General features: G+C 42.8%; 1 protein-coding gene and 1 pseudogene across 6 annotated transcripts in view; one reads left to right on the plus strand and one right to left on the minus strand.

The window, feature by feature from the left end:
* Positions 1-17,734, minus strand: part of ugdh (UDP-glucose 6-dehydrogenase) — a 35,427-nt gene extending 17,693 nt beyond the window's left edge. For 2 of the 6 annotated variants that reach the window (XR_013577261.1, XM_078546470.1), the window contains exons 1-5: positions 17,603-17,734; positions 4,747-4,913; positions 4,537-4,638; positions 1,513-1,713; positions 1,071-1,268 (exon numbers count right to left, since the gene is read on the minus strand). Coding sequence is in view for 5 of the 6 variants with exons in the window: in XM_078546470.1 (XP_078402596.1) it covers positions 1,071-1,268; positions 1,513-1,713; positions 4,537-4,638; positions 4,747-4,908 (663 nt within the window). In the remaining variant the exon portion in view is untranslated. Of the gene's footprint in view, positions 1-1,070; positions 1,269-1,512; positions 1,714-4,536; positions 4,639-4,746; positions 4,914-12,573; positions 12,692-15,799; positions 15,965-17,602 lie in introns of all 6 variants that reach the window. The other 4 variants (XM_078546479.1, XM_078546487.1, XM_078546497.1 and 1 more) reach the window with 4 other exon arrangements.
* An 8,113-nt stretch (positions 17,735-25,847) lies between these two features.
* On the plus strand, positions 25,848-26,256 carry LOC144687672 (COP9 signalosome complex subunit 9 pseudogene; annotated as a pseudogene).
* Positions 26,257-26,757: the final 501 nt, after the last annotated feature.

Raw genomic sequence — 26,757 nt, forward strand, 5'->3', positions numbered from 1 at the left:
TAAGTGGCAGACGGAATTTAACCCTGAAAAGTGTGGGGTGATACATTTTGGAAGGAGTAATTTGACAAGGAAGTATTCAATGAACAGCATGACACTAGGAAGTTCTGAGGAACAAAGGGACCTTGGCATGTGTGTCCATAGATCTCTGAAAGTGGAGGGGCATGTTAGTGGGGTGTTGAAAAAGGCATATGGGACACTTTCCTTTATCAATCGAGGCATAGATTACAAAAGTAGGGAGGTCATGTTGGAGTTGTATAGAACCTCGGTGAGGCCACAGCTGGAGCAGCGTGTGCAGTTCTGGTCGCCACATTATAGGAAGGATGTGATTGCATTGGAGGGGGTGCAGAGGAGATTCACCAGGATGTTGCCTGGGATGAAACATTTAAGTTACGAAGAGAGGTTGGATAGACTTGGGTTGTTTTCATTGGAGCAGAGAAGACTGAGGGGCGACCCGAGGTGTACAACATTATGAGGGGCAAGGACAGGGTGGATGGGGAGCAGCTGTTCCTCTTAGTTGAAGGGTCAGTCACGAGGGGACACAAGTTCAAGGTGAGGGGCAGGAGGTTTATGGGGGATGTGAGGAAAAACATTTTTACCCAGAAGGTGGTGACAGTCTGGAATGCGCTGCCTGGGAGGGTGGTGGAGGCAGGTTGCCTCACATCCTTTAAAAAGTACCTGGATGAGCACTTGGCACATCATAACATTCAAGGCTATGGGCCAAGTGCTGGTAAATGGGATTAGGTAGGTAGGTCAGGTGTTTCTCACGTGTCGGTGCAGACTCGATGGGCCGAAGGGCCTCTTCTGCACTGTGTGTTTCTGTGAAATTACTGCAAGCTCTGATGTATAAGTTGCCACTTAATGTAGGCAGCAGTGTGATTTATATGTCAGTACAAGTTACAAAGTTTTTACCAAAATGAAATTATAAATGAATGAAATAACCTTCAAAAGGGATGATATGTACAACAACAAAAACTTGGACTTATGCAACACCTTTAGCGTAAGGCACTTCCCTGGAGTGTTATCAGATAAAATTTGGCAGCAGATTGTAATAAAATTAAAAGTGAGTGTACCAGTTTGGAAAGCTCCGAGGACCATGTGTTAGTAGTGATGATTTTGTCTGTTGGTACCCAACGCTCATACACAGCACAGAGTGCCCGAATCGCCTCCTGACCCTCTGGTGTTTCATCTCCACCAATCAGCACTCGATCTGGGTTCTTCAGATCATTAATAGCCGTCCCTTCAGCCAGGAATTCTGGATTTGATAGCACCTACATTGTAAATATGTCCTTGGTCAGGTTCATTGTGAAATGTGTGAATCAAGTGGCTGAAAAGCAGGTGTAAGAGCGAGGACCAACTAAACTTTAAAAACATTTGCGCTGTTGCTAGAGGAAATTGCCCCCTACCACTGATGTACACATTAATTAATTTTATGCTGTTATCTACTGTTGAATACACTGCTAAACTCCTTTGAATACAAATAAGTACAATGGGTATTGAGTTGCTTGAATTCACCTGTAGAGACAAGTTTGGCTTTAAGTTTGAATGGAATATTCTACGAATGCTCTCAGCAGCTCGCACAGGCACAGTACTCTTCTCTGTAACTATTTTGTGTCCACTTGAGACTGCCGCTATTCTCCGAGCACAGGATTCAATATATCTCAGGTCTGCGGCTCGACCTTTACCCATTCCATACATTTTAGTGGGTGTGTTCACCTATTACAACATAAACAGAGCGTTCATGGTTAGGACTTTTCCTATAATCTGAAAAATAAATCAAAGACTTACATTTGAGACCATTGCGTGTCTCAAAGTGCTTTACAGTCAATTAGGTGTTTTTTCAAATGTAGTCATTGTTGTAATGTGGCAGCCCATTTGCACACAGTCAGCTCCCACAAACAGCAATGTGAAAACTCTCTGTTTTCTTTGTGATGTTGATTAAGGCAGATAAATATTGACCAGGACACTGGCTATAACTCTCCTGTTCTTCATCAAATAGTGCCATGGGAACTTTTACATCCACCAGAGAGGGGTAGACAGTGCTTCATTTAACGTTTCATCTGAAAGATAGCATCTCTGGCAGTGCAGCACTCCCTCAGTACTACACTGGAGACTCAGGCTTGATTTTTGTGCTGAAGCCTTGGAGTGGTAATTAAACTCAGAACCTTGTGGCTCAGAAGCAAGACTGTGACCTGAGCCACAGCTGACAGATCTATGAAAGTCAACATGTGCATAATTTTTCATCAATCTTGGTTTGACTAAAATGTTACTTTCTTGTCCCTGACATTTTTTACTTCAGTATTTTATAAGATAATAGCTTGTAGGATTATAAAGTGCCACATCTTGGCTTAGATTTTCTATTTGGTGTCTTTGTTTATTGTTGAAAAGAGAGACATGTTACTGAAGCTTTTTGTCTTGCACTCATCAGGACAAACACAAGAATGCCAAATCTCAAACCAAATTTATACTACAGGAATAAAGCATGCTGATTGGTTTTCAAGTTGACTTTGATTGGCTGAGGCATTGCTATGGAGAAAGCAACAGGAAACTATAGGTTCCCCAAGCTCCCGTTATTCAAAAAAGGCCCAAGGCTTGAACATATTCCCTTTGTTTCCAGAGAATGGGTTCATATGTATGAATGTATGTCACGTCCAGCAATTTAGTCCAAAAAGACATTCTGCCTACCACACAATTGAGCAAATTTGTGTATGAATTTCAGTACTGGTGCGATGCCAGGTATGTAGGCCTTACAACCTAATGACTGGCGAATCAAATCAAAACATGTTTGTCGGTTGTTCATAATAGGCAGAGTGCAGTCTGTACTCAGCCAAACCGTGCTTGCAAAAACCAAGCTGTTGGATGTGATCCTGTGATTGGACAGCACTTGCTGAACAATCCTGAGTGTACTAACTACCAATTTAAGATAATCAGTCAAGCTAGTAACGGGGCTCATTTACGCAGGGACCCATTCCCTGCAAGCAAAAGGAATATGTCCAAGCCTTGCGCCTTTTTTGAATTACCCAGGAACTTGGGAGTCTATTGTTCTCCATTGCTTTCTCCGTGGCAACGCCTTGGCCAATCGAAGTTGACTTGCCAAAAAATCAGCACTCTTTTCACCTGTGGTCTAATACATACTCCCAAAAGAATAATTACTTTCCCCTCTTACTCTTTATTTCTCATCAAATAGATTTGACTCTTGCATCTATACCATCCCCATGTTCTAGCACTGTGATTGTAATGGAATGTTTGATTAACATTGTCACACATCCTTTTTTCATACTTAACCCTCCGAAATATTTTGCAATCAGAAATGTTCTGCTGCCAATCCAATACTAATCCAAGCCACATATCTCTTGTTATCACATGTAACCATAGCAATTTGGGCTTGTTGTTCACCAGTTTTATTCATAAAACTCTATTCAGTTGCAAATGTACAACTCAAAGCTGCCTGTCCGGTTGGCCACCTCACTCTTTAAAATCCCTCATCCTCCTGATATGTTTTTTGTAATTTCACTGCTTTTCTCTTGTACCTTAACTACCCACAATTGCTTTCTTTACTGCTTCTTCCCTCCTGCCATGTTAATTTAAACCCCTCCTACAGCACTGGTTACTCTACCAGTGTGGACATTGATTCCAGCTTTGTTCAGGTGAAGCCCATTTATCATATATAAACCACTCCTGATCCAGATATTGCCTCAATATCCCAGGAATTTCGGACCCTTTATTCCTACACCAACTCTCCAGTTGTGCTCTATTGTATTATACTGAATATTGCATGACACTAAGATTATTTTTGAGATTTCTACACTTAAGGTCTTGGTCCTTAACTCTTAGTTCCTGAATGTTCCTTTGCAAGACCTCAGTTTCATTCATTTCCATTGTCATTGGTCCCAACATGAAGTATGACTTCTAGGTATTCTTCTCCAAAAGCATGTACACCTTCTTCCTCGACAATCATTTTCTCTGCAGTGTTATGGCATTACTCATGGTTGCTCTCCTCTGAGTTGTTGCTATTGTCACAGGTATTCAGTGCTTGAATACCTGTTTAACATTCAACACTCTCAGGGGTCCTCCTGTCTCCTCTTCACCCGGACGGCTAGCATCTCAGTTTCCTTCCTCACTAAGTTGCTCTGCTTGTCAGGTGGCTGCCTCCTTAGTGATTTAACACCTCAAATATAACTTTATGCCAACTGCTTCTCAAGGCTGAATTCCCTCCAAAACTGAGGCCAAACTCTGCATTCTACTGAGCCTGCACAATCCACTGCTCTCTCATTGCTCAAGGCCGCTATGAAGTATGAAAGGAAAAACAGCCTGGGCTTCGATTCCTAATTGCTATCTAATGAACCTGCTAAAATGTACAGTGTTGAATGATGACTGAGAATAGGGTATGGTTGAGTTGTGATTCCCTCCATGATTGCATAACCTGCTGGCACACAGTGGATGAGTTTACACATGGAAGAATGCCACTTGGGTAATTGTACAGCTGCAAGAATCACTACGTTCAGGAGAGCAGTGGAGGATATTGGGCGGAAAAGTTACCGAAATAAATATAAGGTCAGCTTCTCGAATGGCAGCATCGATGTCAGTCAAAAAAAAAAGGTTCTTCCCTCTGCATGACTCCACCACTTCCTTCAAACCAGGCTGAAATAAAAAGAACAACTAGAATTGTATACCAACAGAATGGCAAACACTCAAAAGCTTTGTGAAGCAGGGTTAGCAATAAATTGGATAAATGTTTCAGTGCTGAACCTCATAGATTGGAAGCATGTTTGAGTTCCAGGCCTCTATTCTTGCATGGTTAACGTCTACAACTGAAACGCGAATCTCAGGGCACATGTGGGCAATGATACTGCATGTTGGCCCACCGACATATCCAGCACCAATACAGCAGATCTTCTTAATTTCAAACATGATATCTGTGGAAAAAGATAAATAAAGTCAGTGCAGAAATGAGATCTTTTGATTCTGTAATCAGAAATTTATCTTTGTCTACTGCCCAGACGTTACCTAATTTTCTGCCATAATTTTCCCTCCCTAACAACACTGTGGGTGTAGTCGGGTGAACCGACTACCTCGGTTCAAAAAAACTGCTCACTACCACCTCCTCAAGGGCAAATAGGGTTGGGCAACCAATGCTGGCCTAGCCAATGATGACCACATTCTACGAACAAATGAAAAAAAGGCCTCCCCTCATTGTTAAAAAGTGCAAGGCAAAGTACAGAGTTCTGTAGGCTGTTGCTGTCCTATGGACAGCTTGGCAAGAAGCGTACTTATAAACAAAGAATAAGGTTTATTTTCTTCCTTTTTTTGCTACGGGATATCAGGATATATTTGTTAAATCAGGAAAAGATTGATGTAACAAACTGCTCATTTGACAATGTATAAGACTGTCAGAACTTTCGTCCCATTCCTAAATTATTTTCTATTTTCTCATTAAGGGCTTGTATCATACATCTTTTCCTGTCAAAAATGGAGGCAAGAAATCTGCTCTTGGGCCTCTTACCACTTAAGGACACCTGAACTAATTTGCCATCTAAATTTTTCATTCTTCTTCCCCATGAGAAAGGATTTTGCTTCTGCTGACCTTCTGTTGGGCACCCTGCCTGGCAAATCATGCAGCCCTGCAACGTGCTGGCTTTCCATGTGCCCACGATTCTTAAAGTAATGAAATTCTTTACAATAAGACTTCCTTATTTCTCAAAACCTTCTATTGAAAAGATTACTGTGTTCCACATTGCTTTCATTATTGATAATGGCGTGGAGATCTTCTGATCTGCTGCTTTATCAGAACATGTCTATCTCCCTGCAATAATATCCCAAACTCTCAGGATTTGGGCCTTCCTAGTAACTCAATAAATGTACCTGTGAGTTGCTAAAACATACAGCCCAGGAAAATCCCAGATTCAGTCCCAGCCTGACCAAAAGGACACCCTCTATTACAATATTTTATTCCATTATTACTGTTATAATTTTGAGGCTTGCTTTAGACATTAGCTCAGGAATTCACCAAGGCTCCTTAGACACCACCTTCCAAACCTTTTTTCAAATATTTATTTTTTAATTTTTATATATATATATTTTTCCCACCTATTTCTATTATTATTATTTTAAAAATTTATTTCCATTCATTGTTTTATCCCCACCTTTTAGCCTATTTTGATCTTTTCTCCCACACTCTCCCCTCCCCCCACCCCACCCCTAACTAGGGCCATCTGTCACTTGCTCATCCTGCTTTCTACTCTTAATGTCACCATTAGCACCTCCTTTAACCAGTATATCACCACCATCAACACCGCTTCGACCTTTTGTTTATGATATCTTTTGCAATCTCTCCTTTGCCTCCACCTATCACTGGCCTTCTATCCAGCTTCACCTGTCCCACCCCCCCTTAAACAGTATATATTTCACCACATTTTTACTCCTCTTTAGTTCCGAAGAAGAGTCATAAGGACTCAAAACGTTAACTCTGTCTTTCTCTCCACAGATGCTGTCAGATCTGCTGAGTTTTTCCAGCAATTTTTGTTTTTGTTTCAGATTTCCAGCATCCACAGTATTTTGTTTTTATCTTCCAAACCCACGACCACTACCATCTAGAAGGACAAGGGCAGCAGATAGATGGGAACACCACCACCTGGAAGTTCCCCTCCAAGTCACTCACCATCCTGACTTGGAAATATATCGCTGTTCCTTCATTGTCGCTGAGTCAAAATCCTGGAACTCCCTTCCTAACAGCACTGTGGGTGGTACCTACACCACATGGACTGCAGCGGTTCAGAAGGCAGCTCACCACCACCTTCTCAAGGGCAACTAGGGATGAGTAATAAATGCTGGCCCAGCCAGCGAAGCCCACATCCCTTGAATGAATAAAAAAGGTGTAGAGGATCACTACTGTAAACAGTCTGAGTATCTTACATCTGAGATTTCCACATACTGTCCAATATCTAACTATATGATAATGGAACCCAGGGATATAGTTCGGAATTTTCCACCCATCCCTTTCATGGTGGGTTGATGGCGGGTCAGGTATTCCGCTGATCAGTGTCAGGAATGTTCATTAAATATGCTACTCGATGGAATCACATTCCACCTTCCAATCTTGCATTACACCAGCAGGAATTCAGACCAGTCTGAAACACGTGTGAAAATGAGTGGCGTGCATCAGTCAGCCCTCACTGCACTCGTGATTTCGAGGTGAATGCAACATTCAAAGCCTACCTGCAACAACACTGCTCCGGGTTTCTTAACGGTGGCTATGGAACACTACACTGGTGGGGGTGTAGGATTGGTCTGCTCACAGTGGCTGCCTCTACTCCAGGAGCACAGCACTGCACAGTGGCTCTCAGGAAGGGCTGCACCTCAAACAGAGACCAGCATTGCAACTGGGTTCAGGGGGGTGGGAGGGCAGGGTGTGGTGAGGAGAGGATAGCAAACACATGGGGGACAAAGGGGCATGGAGGGGTTAGAAGGGGGAACGATGGCAAGCAGAGGGGAGACTGAGGGTGGGGAAGCTGGAGCCCGATATGGAAGACTAGAATACAGACACACAAGGGGGTGGATGGGAATCAAACTGTATGAATGGGAGGGGATGCACACAGACTCCAGTGCAGGAACAGGGGGTGTATGTCAGTGAGCACAAGAGGGATGGATTGCACAGATAATCATGGAGGGGGTGGGGAAGGGACACTGCATTGTGATCAGTCATAAGAGAATGGGGGAGCTCATTGAATGAGTCATAGTCCTTGGTCTGGGGCCAACAGGTTGGAGTGAGAGATTAAAGGCAGTCCTGAGGCTCTCTGGACCTCATAGTCAGGTTGAGAGTTTAAAGGCAGTCCTGGGGCTTTGTTCATTTCAGTCAGACTGAGAGATTAAAGGCTTTGCGGGCCATGCTACAGGGCCATGCATGGCACGCTCGTCATAGTCCCCCTCCAGGGAGGGGCAAGGCCTGCGTGCTCAAATGGGATGAGACACAGCTTGGTGTGTAGGGTTTGTTCACAGTCAGTGGCAATGGGCTTGTCTGGCTTGGTATTGGGCTGCAGATGGGATGGTCAGGGTTAGGGGTGGCATCTGCAGCCTGTAAGTGGGGAAAACGTAATAAAGTTGGGGAAGCGGGGTACTCAAAGTTCTTCCTGGTGGACTCTCCTCTGTAGATGACTGTGCACAAAGTCTTGAGAGGGGGAGGGGTGAGGTCCACAAGGGGCATGGGGATGTCAACGTGATGGGTTCAGGGGAGACGGCTGGAATGTCCACCACAATGCCAATCGTATGCAAGATTACTGGGAAAGGCTGGAGAATAACCTGGGGGAGGTCTACCTGCACATTGTTAGGTTCCAGGAAAATTGGAGGGACCCGAACATTGACACGGGGAGGATTGAAACTAGTGTCAAAATAAAAATGGAGCACCACCATCTTGAACCCATGAAGTAATGGTGCAGTTTGAAATCGAAACTGGAAAATAATCTGCACAAGAGGGGTCTGAGGCGATGTGGGAGGAACGCACGGCTGGACTAAGGGGCCCTTTCAGGGTGTACCGTTAGTCTCAGCACTGAAATAGAGGCAGAGCTGAGAGAAAAGAGGAAGACTTCCTTGAGAAGGTGCCACTGGAGCCAATGCCTTTTGCTGCGCATTAACGAGAGACTGCAGGAGTCAATGGCTTCACAATACAGGCATTCCATTTGAGCATCAACAGAGAGGAATGTGATAATGGAGACTCTTTTGAGTTATCAACAGTCACAGATTGCAACTCTTTCGAGTACAATCACAGTTCTTGGTTTCCGGGAGCGGGACATGAACCCACAACCCTCTGATTCAAAGGCGAGGGTGCTATGAACTGAGCCACAGCTGACACCTCACAGTGATAATGGAGAGTGCAGGCATCCGTTAAGGAGTCACAGCTGTTGCATATCTGCTAAATCATCAATGAAAGCCTCTAATGCGCCTTCTCCAATTGGCATGGATAACAGGCCAAAGGGCATCGGTCATTGCTCATGTGCAAGCTAACCTTAATCAGTATGCTAGATCAGAGATTGCAGGAGTGTTTGGTAAGTTGGTGCATTTCATGAATGCGTCCAAATCTCTTCCAACCTCTGTGGGATGGAGATGTTAAATACCAGGGTTGGCACCTTGGTCACCTAGATCTGTGAGTGTGTGCCTTAGCTACAAGTAGCGCAGATGCAGCTCTAGGGCATGACAGTGATTTTCTGTTTGCGAGTGAGAGGTCTACTATATTTGCCCAGTATTTATTAATCTGTTGCATCAATCAGTCCACAGGGAGAAGGAGGATTGAATAATGGAGCCTGCGCTCCATGCTGCCTTCGTGATGGAAGTGATCCGACTGAGGATGAGAAGAAGGGCCTAGCACAGCTTTGAGAGGAGGCCCCACCCAAGACCCACGGTCCAGGGGAGCCCCAGCAGGAACCAGAGGATGAGGAGGTTAGACCCATCTCACGGAAGCGACTTGCGTGACCAAAGGTCTACCAAAGAAGACTTTTCTATCTGGAGATGAGTGAATGGCAATGCCACACACGTCTGTGCTTGTCAAGAGATGTGGCGGATCATCTCTGCCACATCCTGTAGGAGGATTTAGTGCCCCATGGACTGGGAGGACAACCCCTGTTAGTGGCCCTGAAGGTCACTATCATGTTCAATTTTTTTGCCTGTAGTTCATTCCAGGGATCCATAGGGGCCTATGTGGCATCTCACAGTCCTCTGCACATGAATGTACCAAGGAGGTGACAGATGCCCTCTACAGTAAGGCTCATTATTAAGTGAACTTCACACTCAATGAATCTAGCCAGGCTGCTAGATTTCTGGGGTTTGCAGCTATCTCAGGCTTCCCTAGAGTACAGGGTACAAACGGTTGCACACACGTGACATTGAGAGCTCCATGGCAGTAGCTCCTGATGTTCATCAACAGGTAGGGGTTTCACCCCCTGAACATTCAACTGGTGTGTAATCATCGGAAGCACATCATGCATGTTTGTGCCAAGTACCCAGGAGTTCCCATTACTCACATCCTGAGTCACTCCCAGATGCTTCACATGTTTGAAGGGCCTCAGCGATTACAGGGATGGCTGCTTTGGGATAAGGGTTACCCGCTCAAACAATGGCCTGTGACAACTGTACGTCATCCTCAGAGTGCCTCGGGGGAGAGATACAACACGGTGCATAGCTCCACACAATCCATCATCAAGCAGACCATTGGCATACTTAAGCTGCGCTTCCGATGTTTGGACTACTCAGTTGGATCTCTACAGCACTCTCCACAGAGGGTGTCCCGCATCATTGTGGTCTGTTACGCCCTTCATGACCCTGGAGCTTCAAAGGGGTGATCCCTTGCCAGAGGGAGACATGGAGAAGGCTGACAGCTCCTCAGATGATGAACAGCAGGAAAGAGCAGGAAAAGTAGATACCTGAAGACGGAGATGAGGGTCAGCTTCCACGTGAGGATGCCATCGAAGAAGCACAATGTGGAAGACCTGCCCGTGCCACACTGAGAGCCACAAGATTCCAAGAGGATTAAGGTCCAGGCAACAGGACACGGCCACATTCCTTCTGTCCCTTAGCACCATGCCAGTGCACTGCAAGGCCTTTACAACCAGTCATTCAGAGCAAGTTCAGCATTCGGACCTGCATCTTCAATCCTTATGATTCAACATGCTCTAATCTTTGGGTCAGCAGCGAACCCTGTATCCATGCATTCAGGGAAGAGAAAGTTGGCACACAGCGCTAAAGGACTTGATGCAGTCGTCACCACCTTAATGAGAAAATTTAGTGGACACTGAGATGTGCTCATGGTTGGTGAGACCATCATGGCTGCAGGTCTTGTGCTTTGGCACTACCAATGAAGAGATGCAATTACAGCTAACCCTTCTAGGCTATTGAGCAGGCCTACCTCCATGTTGTCTTGTAAGGAGTAAACGTTAGTAGTGAATTTTGCACACACTCCCAATAAAGAGTTTGAGACATCTCCCTGAGATAACACCTAGAGTGACTATCGTTTCGGGGAGGTGATGGCGTAGTGGTATTGTCGCTGGACTAGTAATCCAGGGACCCAGGGTAATGCTCTAGGGACCCAGGTTCGATGGTGGAATTTGAATTCAATAAAAAATCTGGAATTAAAAGTCTGATGATGACCATGAAATCATTGTTGATTGTTGTAAAAACCTATCAGATTCACAAATGCCCTTTAGGGAAGGAAATCTGCTGTCCTTACCTGGTCTGGCCTACATGTGTCTCCAGACCCACAGCAATGTGGCTGACTCTTAAAATGTCCTCTGAACAAGGGCAGCTAGTGATGGGCAATAAACACTGCCCTAGCCAGTGATGCCTGCATCCCATGAATGAATTTTTAAAAAATCATGAGTCAGGTAGACATCACATGAATGTGAGGCTTACAAAGAGTGGCGATCACTGAGTTGGAGCATGGCTCACCCTCATAATAAGAGGGCACATAGATGCAAATGCACAATGCTTTCAAATGATGAGACCATTCTAACGAAGTGCAAATGTGTTTGTAAATTTGCATAATATATACAGTGATTGAACACTTGTGACCTAGAAGTGATGTCAAAATTTTGTAATTTTTCTAACCCTACTGCTATGTCTAGGCGCATCCCCAACATCCACAGTAGAGGTAGAGGCAGCCTTCTGACTGCTACACCCTGCTTTCTGTGATGACCTTGGCGGACGTCCTCTGGTGCCAAGACAGGTGCACCCTTCTCGGCCTGACCATTTGGAGGTGATGGGGCCACAGGCAGAGGGGATTTGGAGCGGCTGGACACCCTTGGAATGTCCTGTGTGGAGGTCCTCGGGATGTCCAGCAGATGCTCATCTTCCCTGTGGGTGCCCGAAGACCCACCCGGCTCCTTGAGGAGAAGGGGCGGTCCCAAAAATATAAGCTTTGAAACTACGGCGCCCATCACAATTACCAAACATGCTAACAATTGTCTTCAGTCTTTGGAGAAACAACTACAAGGTCTAGCTCTTTGTTACTATTTTGTTTGCACTTCAGTCCCACGCTCCTGATCTACGGACACCCGGTGCGGAAGGGGGTCGGGAAGGAGGAGGACCTCCTCGTGAACCTGCCCCTGGGCCTGGCCAAGTTGGCCATCAACAGGTCCAGGCAGCGGGCGATCGACGGGGGAGTCCCGCCCGATTGTTTGTCCCTCTTCCGCGGCTACGTTCGCGGCCAGATGTCCCTGGAAAGGGAGCACGCGGTGTCTGCCGGCACCATCGAGGCCTTCCGTACCCGGTGGGCACCGCGGGGACTGGGGTGTTTTGTTGACCCCTTTAATCACATTTTGGTTTAATGTTTGTAAGTTTCCTTTAAACTTTGTCCTTGGTTTTACAGCGGACCTGAATTAGGGGCTGTGCTTAATTTCTCCCTTGTTATTGTTAATTTAGTTAATTGTTTTGACTCAAAAGAGTTACAAGGTCTAGCTCATTAGCATTTTAACCACTTATTGTCTCAGCATTCCCCACTCCTAAATACCTATTTTAAAACCCCAACATTAAAACATAATTCTTTTCCCAATTTTCTGTGTGGAAAAACAATCAAAAATTATACATCAATATTACCTTTATTTTCCAACAGTACAAATATTTCCTCTGTCACTTACGTTACAGTGATTGCTGCTTTTATATTCCCAGAGGCGCCAACCTCTACTTGAGTTCAACCTCCAACATAAAAGAGTGTCTACAGTACAACAATAGCAGAAGTTTAGGAATAAGTAATCTGCACATCTCTTCAACAGCAACTTTGCCTGACATGAAAAGAACTTAAAGTGCATAAATAATTAAAACAAGGTGGGGGGGGGGGAAGAAGGTTTAAATGCAAAAAGAGACGGAAAGCAGAAAGGAAATTATATTTTTTGACATCAGAATCACTGAGATCAATCTGTCAATTAAAAATAAATATGTTGCTAAAAGTGAGTTATATTCTATATTAACACTAATCAGACATAATTCTTGTATTTTCATCAACCTGCAGCTAGAAACCAAACAGGTCATTCACAGGCCCAATAGATTCATTGTTTCATCAAACATCAGCTGCCCTGGACCAGGTATGTCAGGGGTGCACAACAGTAATTATGTTATCTTTAAAATAATCTTTTCTTTCTTTAAAGAAATGGTAAACTTGTATCTGAAGGGACATGGTTACAGTGCTGAGAAATTATTTTAGGCATGTTAAGTTGAAAAACAAAATAGAAATTGTTAGTTTTATTTTATAACATCAAAAACTGCATAAAACACATTCCAAAACAAAGTTTCATAACTGATAAAACAAACAGGTATCCCCTGAAACATGAAAGCTTGAAAATCATTCACTGACTACTGACAAAGCCAAAACTTCCAACACAGCTGCCAGTCACCATGGTATTGCTGTTCTCCAATTGGGGGCTTCACTTGGACCTTGCCCTCATCTTCCTCCGCTTGCGCTTCAATCTGCGCATCCGTTTCTTCCTCCACTTCGCCCTCATGGTCCGAAAGCCAAGCTGCTCTCACTCAGTGTAAGGTTGCAGTGTACAAAAAGAATATTTGACTTGGGATCTGTTTATACAGCAACTTGGGCATTACTGTCAGTGGTTTCAACTTTGTAACAATGGAGTATAAACCCAGAATTGAATCTGAGTCTGAATGGAAACAGTTTGAGATCTCACTTGCAGAGGTAGACCCACAGGTCTACAAAGTGCTCAAGAATCCCTTGGAACTTCTGGACACATTATAGACTCTCAAAATTTGATTTAAGTATACCAAGTACATGAATGATCCATTCTTGTGGAAGGCAGAGGGCACAACTGAAGTACTGAATGAATATTTTGCATCTATCTTCACTAAAGAAGAGGATGATGGTCATGTCACTGCAGAGATGAAGGGATTACAGATATTGGAGAAGATAAAAATAGATCAAAATGAGCTGCTAAATAGGTTGGCATTACTCAAAGTTAACAAGTTATCTGGTCCAGATGGGAGCATGCTAGATTGCTGAGAGGAGGTCTGACCACAATGTTTCAATCCTCCTTGGATGTGGGAGTGGTGTCAGAGGACTGGAGGATTGCAAATGCTATACCAATGTTAAAAAAAAGAGAACATGCCTCACCTCCATGGTGGGAAAACCACTACAGACAATTGTCATGGGCAAAATTAATTCTCACTTAGAGATGCATGAGTTAATAAGGGGGAGCCAGCACAAATTTGATAAAGACAAATGATGTCTGACTAACCTGATTGACTTCTCTGGTGGAGTAATAGAGAGGGTTGATGAAGGTGGTGCAGTAGCTGTTTTATATTTATGGACCTCAAGAGACATTTGATAAAGTGCCACATAACAGACTCATTCAGAAAATAGAAGCACATGGCATTAAAGGGACGGCCGTAACTAGGGTACATAATTGGCTAAGTGATGAAGAGTGGGGGTAGTGATGAGTGGATGTTTTGTTGACTGGAAAGAAGTATGCTGTGGGGTCCCCAAGGATTAGGATCATTGTTTTTCTTATATATAAATGATCTGGACTTGGGTGTAGGGAATACCATTTCTAAGTTTGCTGATGATTCAAATCTTAGGATTATAGTAGATAATGCACGGGATAGTAGCAGACTTCAGGAGGACCTAGTGAAATGTGCACACACATAGCAGTTAAAATTTCATGTGGGTAACTATGAAGTGATGCACTTTGGAAGAAACAATATAGAAAGGCAGTATCATTTAAGTGGTATTATGTTGAGGCGAGGGGGATCCAGGTATGGGGGATCAAAGAGCAGACGGACCTGGGTGCTTACTCTTGTGTCTCTGAAGGTGATACTATAAGTTTATCAGGTGGTTAGGAAAGTAGATTGGATACTTGGCTTTGTAAATAGGGGTACTGTATACAAAAAAAACCAAGAAAGTTACACTAAACATTTACAAATCCCCAGTTTGGCCTCTGCTGGAACATAGCGTCCATTTCTGAGCATCATACTTTAGGAAGGATGTCAAGGCCTTGGAGAAACTACAGAGGAGGTTTACCAGAAATAAGAGACTTCAGTTATGTGGAGAGATTGGAGAAGCTGGAATTGTTCTCCTTCAAGCAGAGAAGGTTAAAGGGTAATCTAATAGATGTATTTTAAATTATGAGGGGTTTAGATAGAGCAAGTATGGAGAAACTATTTCCTCTGGTAAGTGGATCAGTAACCAGAGGTCACAGTTTTAAAATAAATGGCAAAAGAATGAGACATTAAACTGAGGTCCCATCAGCCTTCTCAGGTAGATGCAAATGATCCCATGGCAGTATTTTGAAGAAGAGCAGAGGATATTGCTGAAAAGAGACTTGTTGCCAAAGCTTTTTGTTTTGCACTCATCAGGATAAATGCAACAATTCAAAATTTAAGCAATCACAAGAATTTATACTACAGGTGAAAAGGGTGCTGAATGGTTGGTAAGTCAATTTTGATTGGCTGATTTTACAAGCATGGGCTGGTTGAGTACAGTCTGTGCTCTGCCTATTAAGAACAACCAAAGGAACATGCTGTTTGATTCAATCAGACAATCATTGAGACGTATGGCCTACATTCCTGCCATCGCACCAACACTGAAATTCATACACAACATTGTTAAATTGTGTGGAATATCTTTTTAGACTGACCCAAAAACCAAAACTTGCACTTGCTGAACAATCCCGAGTATGCTAATAGCTACACTAACAACCAATTTAAGTTAATCAGTTGAGCTCGCAATGTGATTCATTTACGCTTGTTAGAAGCGACATACATTCATATGCAGGGGCCTGTTCTCTGCAAACAAAAGGAATATGTTCAAGCCTTGTACCTTTTTTGAATTACCTGGCAACTTGGGGAAGTTATAGTTCCCTATTCTTTTCTCCATGGCAATGCCCTTGGCCAATCAAAGTTGATTTGCCAACCAATCAGCAATCTTTTCTCCTGTAGCATAAATTGCTGTGAAGGTTTGAAATTTGGCATTCTTGCATTTGTCCTGATGAGTGCAAGATGGAAAGCTTCAGCAACTTGTCTCTCTTTTCTGCAATATTCAAGAGCAGGGGAGCTAATCCCTGATGTCGCAGTCAATATTTATCCCTCATCCAACATCACAAAAACAGATTTTCTGGTCATTATCACATTGCTGCCACATTTCCTACAATGACGACTTCACTTAAAAACTACTTCATTAACCGTAAAGTGCTTTGGGGTGTCCTGAGGTTATGAAAGGCTCCATAAAATACAAGGCTTTCTATCTTGATGGGAAATAATGAGAAATTTCTTTACATGGAAGATTGTTAAAATCTGGAACTCCCTACCTAAGTGGGTGGTGAAATCTGATTCTATAGGAACATAGGACTTAGGAGCAGAAATAGGACATTCGGCCCTTCAAGCCTGCTCTGCCATTTGATAAGATCATGGCTGATCTGATTGAGGTCTTAATTTGACTTTCTTGTCTGCCCCCATAACCCTTGTCTATCAAAAATCTGTCTAACTCAGCCTTGAATAAATTCAATGACCCAGCCCCCATTGCTTTCTGGGGAAGAGAATTCTACAATCTCACGAGCCCCTGAGAGAAAATGTTCTCCTCATCTCCATCTCAAATGGTAGACCTCTTGTTCTTAAACTATGTCCCTTAGTTCTAGACTCTCCCAGGAGTGGAAACATCCACCCAGTATCTACCCTATCAATCCCCTCAGGACCTTACATGTTTCAACAACATCACCTCTCATTCTTCTAAACTCCAATAGATACAGCCCAACCTGTTCAACCTTTCTCAATAAGATAAGCCCCTCATTCCAGGAATTTGATGAGTGAATCTTCTCCGAACTGCTTCTAATGCAACCTTTTTTTCAAATAAATAGACCAAAACTGTATGCTGTATTCCAGATGTGGTCTCATCGAGGCCATGTACAGCTGCAGTAAAATGTCCCTACTTTTATATTCCATTCTTGCAACACATGCCAACATTCCAATTGCCTTTCTAATCACTTGCTGATTAGATCTGGTAGAAACTTTCCAAAGGAAATTGTACATGCATTTGAAGAGGATTAATCTGTAGGGTTATGGGGAAAAAAGCTGAGGTGGGATACTAAACTGGGCAGCTCTTCTGAATCTTACAGCCTCCTGTGCTGTAAGATCCTATCATAGAGTTCAAACATTTTACGTCTAGTCACGCACAATCTATCAGAACAATTCGTGATGGCGTTATATTTGTTAAACCCAAGCTGCCTGTCAAAAAATTCTGAACTTCCAACGACCTTAAAAGGGGTCGCTAACATTCCACTGAGGGCGGGGGTGTAGACTGACTTCTCATAGATTGTCGATGTTTGGAGAAAGCTACACGGAAGTTTAAAAGAGAAGAGGAAGAGTTTGATCGTCAAAACGGATCATACTTTTAAAATAGAAAAAACAAACAGAATTTTTCTGCATTTACTCCCTGCAGTGAAGAGGGTTTGAGTACAGAGAGGAGCGCAGCCTGCTCCACTCACAGTAGCGGCCCAGGTTCACTTATTAAATGTTCAGTAAAATTTCCTTAGGCACAGAGAATCTCAGGTTTGGAAAGGAAGCCAATAATATTAGGGTAATGGGTGTGGAAGTGTCTGAGATTAACCTTTGCACAGGCAAAGCTTACCTTCTGTCAGTTTTGAACAGATGGGGCTGGGGATAACTCTGAAGTTCCTCCTCTTGTTTCGAGTTTCACGCTCTCTTCCGTGTTTACGGCGCTTGGTCGACTCTTGAGCTACTGCTTCTGTATGGAAAATAATCGAGCGATCTGTAAAAGCTTAGCCCACCCCTCTGACGTGCGAGGAGATGGGCAGGCCTCCCAGCTCAAACTTGAACTAAGGTGAGTAACTCTAGGATAAACTGGTTTACTTCAGGATACGGATGCCTTTCAAAATGGTTTATGACCTTGGACTGACCCAGGTTGTGAAGATTTTGAACATTAGTTCAGTCTAGTAACTATTTTCCCTTTCCTCAGGCCTAGCCTTAACCCCCTATTCTCTCCAAATATTCCCATATCGCTGTCCTTGTGTATATTAGTCATCTTCTCCCATTGGAATGTTATCCTTTATAACTAGAGGGCTAGAGTAAGATTTTCTACAGCTATACAAGGTCCTGGTTAGAACACACCTGGAGTACTGTGTACAGTTCTGGGCACCACGCCTTGGAAGGACATACTGGCCTTTGGAAAGAGTACACTGCAGATTCATCAGAGTGTTACCAGGACTCCATGGGTTAGATTATGAAGAGAGGTTATAAACTGGGCTTGTATTCACTGGAATGTAGAGGGTTAAGGAGTGATTTTAATATGGTTTTTAATATATTGGAAGGAATTGATAGGAAAGATAAAGACATTTTTTGTTGGTGGGGGAGTCTAGGACAAAGAGACAACCTTAAAACCAGAGCCAGGCCATTCAGTAAAGAAGTTAGGAAACACTTGTTCATACAAAGGGCGGTAGGAGGGAACTCTCCCACAAAAAGCAGCACATTAATTGCTCAATTAATTTTAAATCTAAGAACTCTAGAGTTTTCCCAGCCAAGGATATTAAAGGATAAGAAGCAAAGGTGGGAAAATAGAGTTAGGATACAGATCAGCCATGATCTCATTGACTGGTGGAACAGGCTCGAGAGGCTGAGTGGCCTATTCCCGTTCACATACTCTTACCCCAACTTTTTTTTCGATTCATTCATGGGATGTGGGCATTGCTGGCAACCAGCACTTATTAAAAGCTTGAACAGGTGGTGGTGAGCCTTGTCTCTGCAGTAGTGTGGTGTAAGTGCACCCACAGTGCTACTAGATAGGGATTCCAGGAATTTGACCCAGCGATGATGAACCAACAGCAATATATTACCAGGTCAGGATGGTGTGTGGCTTGAAGGTGAGATGGTGGTGTTCCCATGTGCCTGCTGCCCTTGTCCTTCTATATTGTTGAGGTCACAGATTTGGAAGGTCCTGTTGAAGCTGCCTTGGCAATTTGCTACAGTGCAACTTGTAAATGGTACACACCGCAGTCACAGTTTGTCAGTGGTGAAGGAAATGAATGTTTAGGGTGGTGGATGAGGTACTAATCGAGTGGTTGTTTTGTCCTGGATGGCGATGAGCTTCTTGAACACTGTTGGAGCTACACTCATCCAGGCAAGTGGAGAGTATTCCATCACACTCCTCACTAATGCCCTGTAGGTGGTAGAAAGGCATGGGGAGTCAGGAGGTGAGTTATTTGCAGCAGAATGTAAAGCCTCTGAACTGGCAAAACCCAAACTGAGAATCGGTTAGCAATTTATTGATGATGCTTCTTGATAGCATCGTCTTCCATCACTTTGCTGATGATTGAGAGATTGGCAGCTAATGGGACAGTAATTTGCTGGATTGGATTTGCCCTGCTTTTTGTGGACAGGACATACCTGGGTAAAATTCCACTTTGTTGGATAGATCCCAGGTGTACCTAAAATATCTGTTGCCAGTCTGGTGAAGTTACAGCACAGAACTATATGCTTGCTAGTTATTAGAATAAGCATGCTATAAACAGAGCTAAGAAACCTCATAACGCACAGATCAAATATGAGCTCTGCAGCCCTGCCATGTCTAGTTGGGAATGGTGGTGGACAGTTAAACAACGGGAGTAGGTATACTAGAACAGCGAGGCAAGAGGCGCAGATAGTTCTGGAGCATAAGTCTTCAACATAATAACAAGGATATTATTGGAGCCCATTGTCTTTGCCATATCGAGTGCACTCAGCAGTTTCTTGATATCAAGTGGTGTGAATAGAATTGACTGGAGACTGGCATCTGTGATGCTAGAGACCTCAGGAGGAGGCCATGATGGAACATCCATTCGACACTTCCGGCTGAAGATGGTTGCAAACGCTTCAGTCTTGTTTTGTGCAATGGTGTAGTGAGGAGGTGATAGTGTCGTGGTATTGCCGCTGGACTAGTAATCCAGAGACCCAGGGTAATGCTCCGGGGACCTGGGTTTGAAACCTGCCACGGCAGATGGTGGAAATTGAATTCAATAAAAATCTGGAATTAAAAGTCTAATGATGACTGTTGATTGTTATAAAAACCCATTTGGTTCACTAATGTCCTTTAGGGAAGGAAATCTGCTGTCCTTACCTGGTCTGGCCTATATGTGACTCCAGACCCACAGCAATGTGGTTGACTCTTAAATGCCCTCTGAAGAAGGGTAATTTGGGATGGGTAATAAATGCTGGCCTAGCCAGTGATGCCCACATCTCATGAACAAATAATAATAAAACAGAAAACTTGTGCTGGGGATGGGGATTTTTGTGGAGCTTTCCTACCCTTGTTAGTTGTATAATTGTTGTCCACCGCCATTTCCAATTGGATGTGGCAGAACTGCAGAGCTTAGATCTGATCTGTTGGTTGTGGGATTGCTTGGCTCTGTGTATAAATGCTGCTTCCATTATTCAGAATGCATTTAGACATCTGTTAAAACTTACCAGATTGGCATCTCATTTTTAGCTATACTTGGTGCTGGTCCTGGCATGCTCTTCTACATACTTCATTGATTTGGGTTTAGTCATCTAATTTGATAGCGTTGGTAAAGTGAAGGACATGTCTGGCCATGAGGTATGGAATGCAATTATGCTGCTGCTCAGTGAAGCTGTTAGATCTGTTTTGAATCCATTCCATTTAGCATGATGGTAGTGCCACATAATACAATGGGTGGTGTCCTCAGTGTAAACGTGGTAGTCTGCTTCCACAGAACTGTGTGGTGGTCACTCCTACCAACACTGTCATGGACATATGCATCTGTGACAGCTAAATTGTTGAAAATGAGGTCAAGTATGTTTTTCTCTTTTGTTGGTTTTCTCACCACCTGCCCCAAGCCCAGTGCAGCTATGATCTTCAGGCTTGGTGGATAGTGATACTGCCAAACTATTATTCATGATGGACATTGAAATCCACCACCTAGAGTACATTCTGTGCCCTTACTACCCTCACTGCTTCTTCCAAGTGGTGTTCATTAGCTGAAGAAGGTCGATAGCTTTCTTTTTTATTCATTCATGGGATGTGGGCATCGCTGGCTAGCCCAGCATTTATTGCCCTTTGGAAGGTGGTGGTGAGAGGCTTACTTATCCATGTTTGACCTGATGCCATGAGTGTCCTGACATCATGTTGAAGACACCCAAAGCCATTTCCACCTGGCCGTATACCACTGTGGCATCACCTCTGGTGGGTCTGTCCTGCTGGTAGGACATTATTTCTTTGTATTAACCATGCCTCCAACTTCGGTGCCATCCAAAATTTTGAAATTGTGCTTCCGATTCCTAAATCCAAATCAATAATGGAAATTGTGAACAACAATTGTCCTGTCACTGATCCCTGTAGAACACCACTTCCCACCTTTTGCATCCAGCTAAGCTGTACAGCTGCAAAGTGGTCTGGAAGTTACCATGCACTGAACAGGTTGGCTGGGCACAACAACTAAACTTTAAAGCCAACATAGCCAAACTTACTATTGATTCTGCTACTTCTCCCCATGACTCTACATGCTCTGACCTGAGTCATGAGTCTACTATGAGTACCTTGTTGAAGGCCTTTTGGAAATTCAGATATATTACATCTACTGTGGTACCAATGTCTGCTCTTTCTGTTATTGCTCCAAAGAATGCAATGAGGTTGGTCAAGCATAACCTTCCCTATTGAAATTCTTGATGACTACATTTTATTATATTTCCAGTTTCTAGATTTATTTTATTACATCTTTGAGTACAGATCCCATTACCTTTTCTGCCAGTGATGTTAACTCTCTTGTAGGCTCCTGGACTTGTTCCATCTCCCTTTTTAAATATAGGAATAATGTTAGCTGTCCAGCACTCCTCTGACATTGTTCCCTTTTGTAATGAATTGTATTTATGTAATAGTGCCTCACTGTCTCTTCCCTAACTTCTTTTAATATGCAAGGATGCAATCCATTTGGATTTTCTGGTTAATCAAAGTCTCTAAATTTGATTCGTTTATCAATTATGTCCGCCCCTTTCTATCCTAAATGGCATCATTATTTTTGATCTCTTTTTCTAATATCATGCCTACCTTGTCAGTTTCCCTGGTAAATACTGGGGCCAGGTAATTATTTTTGCCATCTTGCTGCCATCTTGTGCATCCCTATCGCTGTCATGATTTTTATTTTTTTAGTTATTTGTCTGTAGAATACTTTACTATTTCTTTCTGTATTGATCATGCATTTTCTTAGTTCCTGCTGTGCATTCCTAATTTTATTTTACTTCTTTCCTCTTAATCTCTTTGTATTCCATTTTGTCATCCTCTGTTTTTTAATGTATGCCTTCTTCTTTAGTTCCAATTTTACCCTTCTCTTTTTATTCATCCATGGTGTTTTATTTTTAGTGGAATACATTTCTCTTGAAGCCTATTGATCACCGCTTTAACTATTTTCCACTGTTGTTCTATTTTTCTGTATGTCATTTTTTTTCTTCCAGTTTACCTTCCCTGGTTGAATTCTCATCCCTCAAAATTAGCTTTATCCCAATCAATTACTTTCGTCCTTGTCTTTCTTATGTATTTCTCAAATCATTATTTTAAACCTTATTATGCTATGATTGCTATTGCCTAGATGTTCCTCTAAATGCACCTTATCTGGTTTGTTTCATTTCCCATTACTAGATCCAGTAGTCATTCCCCTCTTGTTGGTTAAGAAAGGAGTTCAGAACACGCTAAGATCTTCAATCCTGTTTTCCCCTTTCCCTACCTTTCCCTACCTCTTCCTGCCACTTTATTTGACAGGTAGTTGACATCTCTCATGATTATTATTTCAGATTTAGTGGTAATAAATGAAAGCGGAACTGTCAGGCTTTGCCATCACTACTGTTCTGAAACTGACAGCAACTTCTGGATATGCATATGCGCAGTTCAATGCAGAAATCCAGAAGTTGCTGTCAGTGATTCGGCACTTTGTTATAAGGTGTGTTGTTGAAGTGCCCCCCGACCCCATCCCACCCCACCCCCACTGTCCCAGTCTGCAATCAATTAGAAATCACTGAGCTGATAAGAGCTTCCACTTTTATGCTATTAATCTTGCTGTAAAAAACCCTTGAAAAAGTTACACCTCGTTGAAAGATGTATTAAGTTCATAACTATTATGAAATAACCTCACTAGACCTGAAAAGCTAATTTTATTTTGGGGCATGTCAAATCTCCATTATAGTAAAATAACATTTTTAAAATAATACACATATGTAAGTTTTCATGATATTTCAAGCTTCTTCCCAAGCCCCATATAACATTTCCCAACCAATTATTTCAGTCTCTCTAATATTTTAATTAAAAGTGAAAATTTCAGTGCACTTTATTTCCTGATTTGCTGTCTGTGAGAATACTTCAATGTTTGGCCGCTTACCCTGATTAATAACATCACTGTTGCTGGATGTTGGAGATCTCCCTGATTTGGCACTATATTGAACCATATCAGGAAAGGCAAAATCCAAGCCACAGTGATCACTAGTTCATTGTGGGCACCTTTCTTCAAGGTCAACAGTGAGTGCCTGTAGCTTTGCTGCTGACCATGAAATCCAAGCCATAGTCTTTTACTCATTTTATACATTTGCCTACATATTTCTTAGTCCACTTTCTTTCCACAATGAGGTGGGCTGCAGGCTACATCTATTAATGTGATTGATCCTTTTTTATCCTTTGCCTCAACCCATATGGATTTTGTTTCTACCTTAATGTTTGTTGCATCCTTTTTTTGCTACTGTCATTATGTTATCTGTAATCAGTACGGCTACTTCACCCCTGTTCCATCCTTCCATATCCTTTCTAAATACATTGCACCCTGCAATATTTAACAGTCAGTTCTGTTCTTTTTAAGCCATATCTCAGTCATTCCTACCACACCCTGACTCCTCGCAATGAATTATTGCCTCCTTTATACCCCATTTAGTTTATGGTTGTGTACGTTGCACTACACACAATTTAATTCGGTTTCATTAATCATTCTATGAAATGGACCCTCTCCTTTGCACATCAGTCTTTCAACCATACATTCACCTTCCTGATCTGACCATTGGCCATTGACAGGGCACACAGCTGATTCTGATGAGCCCCGCCTACCTAAAATTTAAATGGGGCAGGGTGACGTCAGGAGTTCCGCCCGACGTCATCCCGCGTCATTTTACGCGTCAGCGAGCGTGCCCCCCCCCCCCCCCCCCCCCCCCCCCCCGCCTGGGAAATCCTGGCCTATGTTTGACTAACTTTCTTGACAAGGTATCAGAGAAGGTGGTTAAGAGTAATGCGGTTAATGTGATGTATATGGACTTCCAAATGGTATTTGAAAAGGTGTCACACAACAGACTTGTGAACAACGTTAGAGCTCATGGAATAAAAGGGACAGTAGTAATATGGGTACAACATTGGCTGAATGACAGGAAACAGAGAGCAGTGGTGAATAGTTTTTTTTTGGACTGGAGAAGTTTATAGTGAGGTTCCCCAGAGATTGATGTTAGGACACCTGCCCTTTTTGAAATATATTAATGGCCTAATGACACCATTTCAAAATTTGCAGATGGCGCGAAATTTGGAAATATTGTGAGCTGTGAGGAGGATAGTGTTAAACTTCAAAAGGGCATAGATTGGTGGAATGGGCAGACAAATGGCCGGTGAAATTTAATGCAGAGCAGTGTGAGGTGACTCATTTTGGTAGGAGGAATGGGGAAGAGGCAGTATAAAACAAAGGGTACAATTCTGAAGGAGGTGCAGGAGCAGAAGGACCTGGGGGTATGTGTGCACAAATCATTGAAAGTGGCAGGGAACATTGAAAAAGCAGTTAAAAAAGCATAAGGGATACCAAGAATAGTAAAAAATCAAGAGGCACAAGGGAGGGAGGATCTTTAAACAATCACAATCATGAGAGAAAAAGTAATGGGAAAACTAATGGAACTTAAGGCTGACAAATCCCTGGACCTGATGGCTTGCATCCTGAGGCCTTAAAAGAAATGTTTGCAGAGATAGTGGATGTATCGGTTGTAATCTTCCAAAATTCCCTGGATTCTGTAAAGACCCCAATGGATTAGAAAATCACAAACATAACACCTCTGTTCAAGAATGGAGGGAGATAGAAAGCAGGAAACTATAAGCTAGTTAGTTTAATGTCTGTCATTGGGAAAATGCCAGTATCCATTATTACAGAGTTAATAGCAGGACATTTAAAAAACCATAATAAAATCAAGCAGAGTCAACTTGTTTTTGTGAAATGGAAATCATGTTTGACAAATTTATTAGAGTTCTTTGGAGACGTAACAAGCAGGGTAGATAAAAGGAACCAGATGATGTAGTGTATTTGGATTTCCAAAAAGCATTTGAGTTTCCAAAAGCATTCGATAAGGTGCCCCATAAAAGATAAGATAAGAGCTTATGCTGTTGGGGGTGATATATTATAGTATTGACAGAAAATTGGCTAGCTAACATGAAAGAGAGAGTTGGGAATAATTGGGTCATTTTCAGGATGGCAAACTGTAACTCGTGGATTGCCACGGGGATCAGTGCTGGGGCCTCAACTATTTACGATCTATATTAATGACTTGGGTGAAGCCAAATTTGTTGACGATACAAAGATAGGTAAGAAAGCAAGTTGACAGGAGAATACAAAGAGTCTGCAAAGGGATATAGATAGATTTAGTGAGTGGGCAAAAATGTGGCAGTTGGAGTACAATGTTGGAAAATTTGAAGTAGTTCACTTTGGCAAGAAGAATAGAAAAACAGAATAATATTTAAATGGAGAGAGACTACAGAATGCTGGAGGACATCCAGAATAAAGCAGCCCACTTGATTGGCATCCCATCTACAAACATTCACACCTTCCACCACCAATGATCAGTGGCAGCATTGTGCACCATTTTGAGTCCGGGACTCGGAGATGGGCGACGGTCTGGCACAGAAAATTCCAGTCACAATGAAGCCAGCGTTGGACGAGATGTTCCCGGAGGGTGCGGGTCCGTACGGTGGATCTGGATGAGGTAGGAAGTTCAGGACTCCTGATGGATCTTGCAGCTAATGAAAAAGCAGTCCATGCAGATTTCTTTAATGATTTTGAAGACCTCTTTGATGATGACGATATTCAGTGATTCATTTTCCACACTTCACCATCTGAACCACTGTACGTTTTCAAATGACAAGGGAAAAGAATGGTTAACACCTTGGAAGAACTGCTGCTAATGTTCTATGGGCAAATGCACGAAGCAGGACATTTTCTAGAGAAGGAGTCCACATTTTACAAACATGCATAGACTTATGCATAGTCACCGTGTTAATTTTTTGTCCTCTTAAAATTATGAATTTATTTTATTGAAGTAATAAAATGTTACCAAAAAAATCTACAAGATGCACTGCAGAAACTCACCAAGGCTCCTCAGGTAGCACCTTCCAACCCCACGACTGCTTCCATCTAGAAGGACAAGGGCAGTAGATACATGGGAACACCATCATCTGGAAGTTCCCCTCCAAGCCACTCCTGACTTGGAAATATATCTCTGTTTCTTCACTGTCATCGAGTCAAAATCCTGCAACTCCATCCCTTGCAGCACTGCGGGTATACCTACACCACAGAGAATGCAGCAGTTCAAGAAGGCAGCTCACTGCCACCTGCTCAAGGGCAGTTGAGGATGGGCACTAAATGCTGGTCTAGCCGGCGATGCCCACACCCCATAAATGGATATAAAAGAAAGTACAGAGGGATCTAGGTATCCTTGAACATGAATCACAAAGTCAGTATGCAGCTACAGTGAGTAATTAGGAAGGCAAATGGAATGTAG

This window comes from Cetorhinus maximus, chromosome 1, assembly GCF_964194155.1.
Source record: "Cetorhinus maximus chromosome 1, sCetMax3.hap1.1, whole genome shotgun sequence".
Lineage (NCBI taxonomy): Eukaryota > Metazoa > Chordata > Chondrichthyes > Lamniformes > Cetorhinidae > Cetorhinus > Cetorhinus maximus.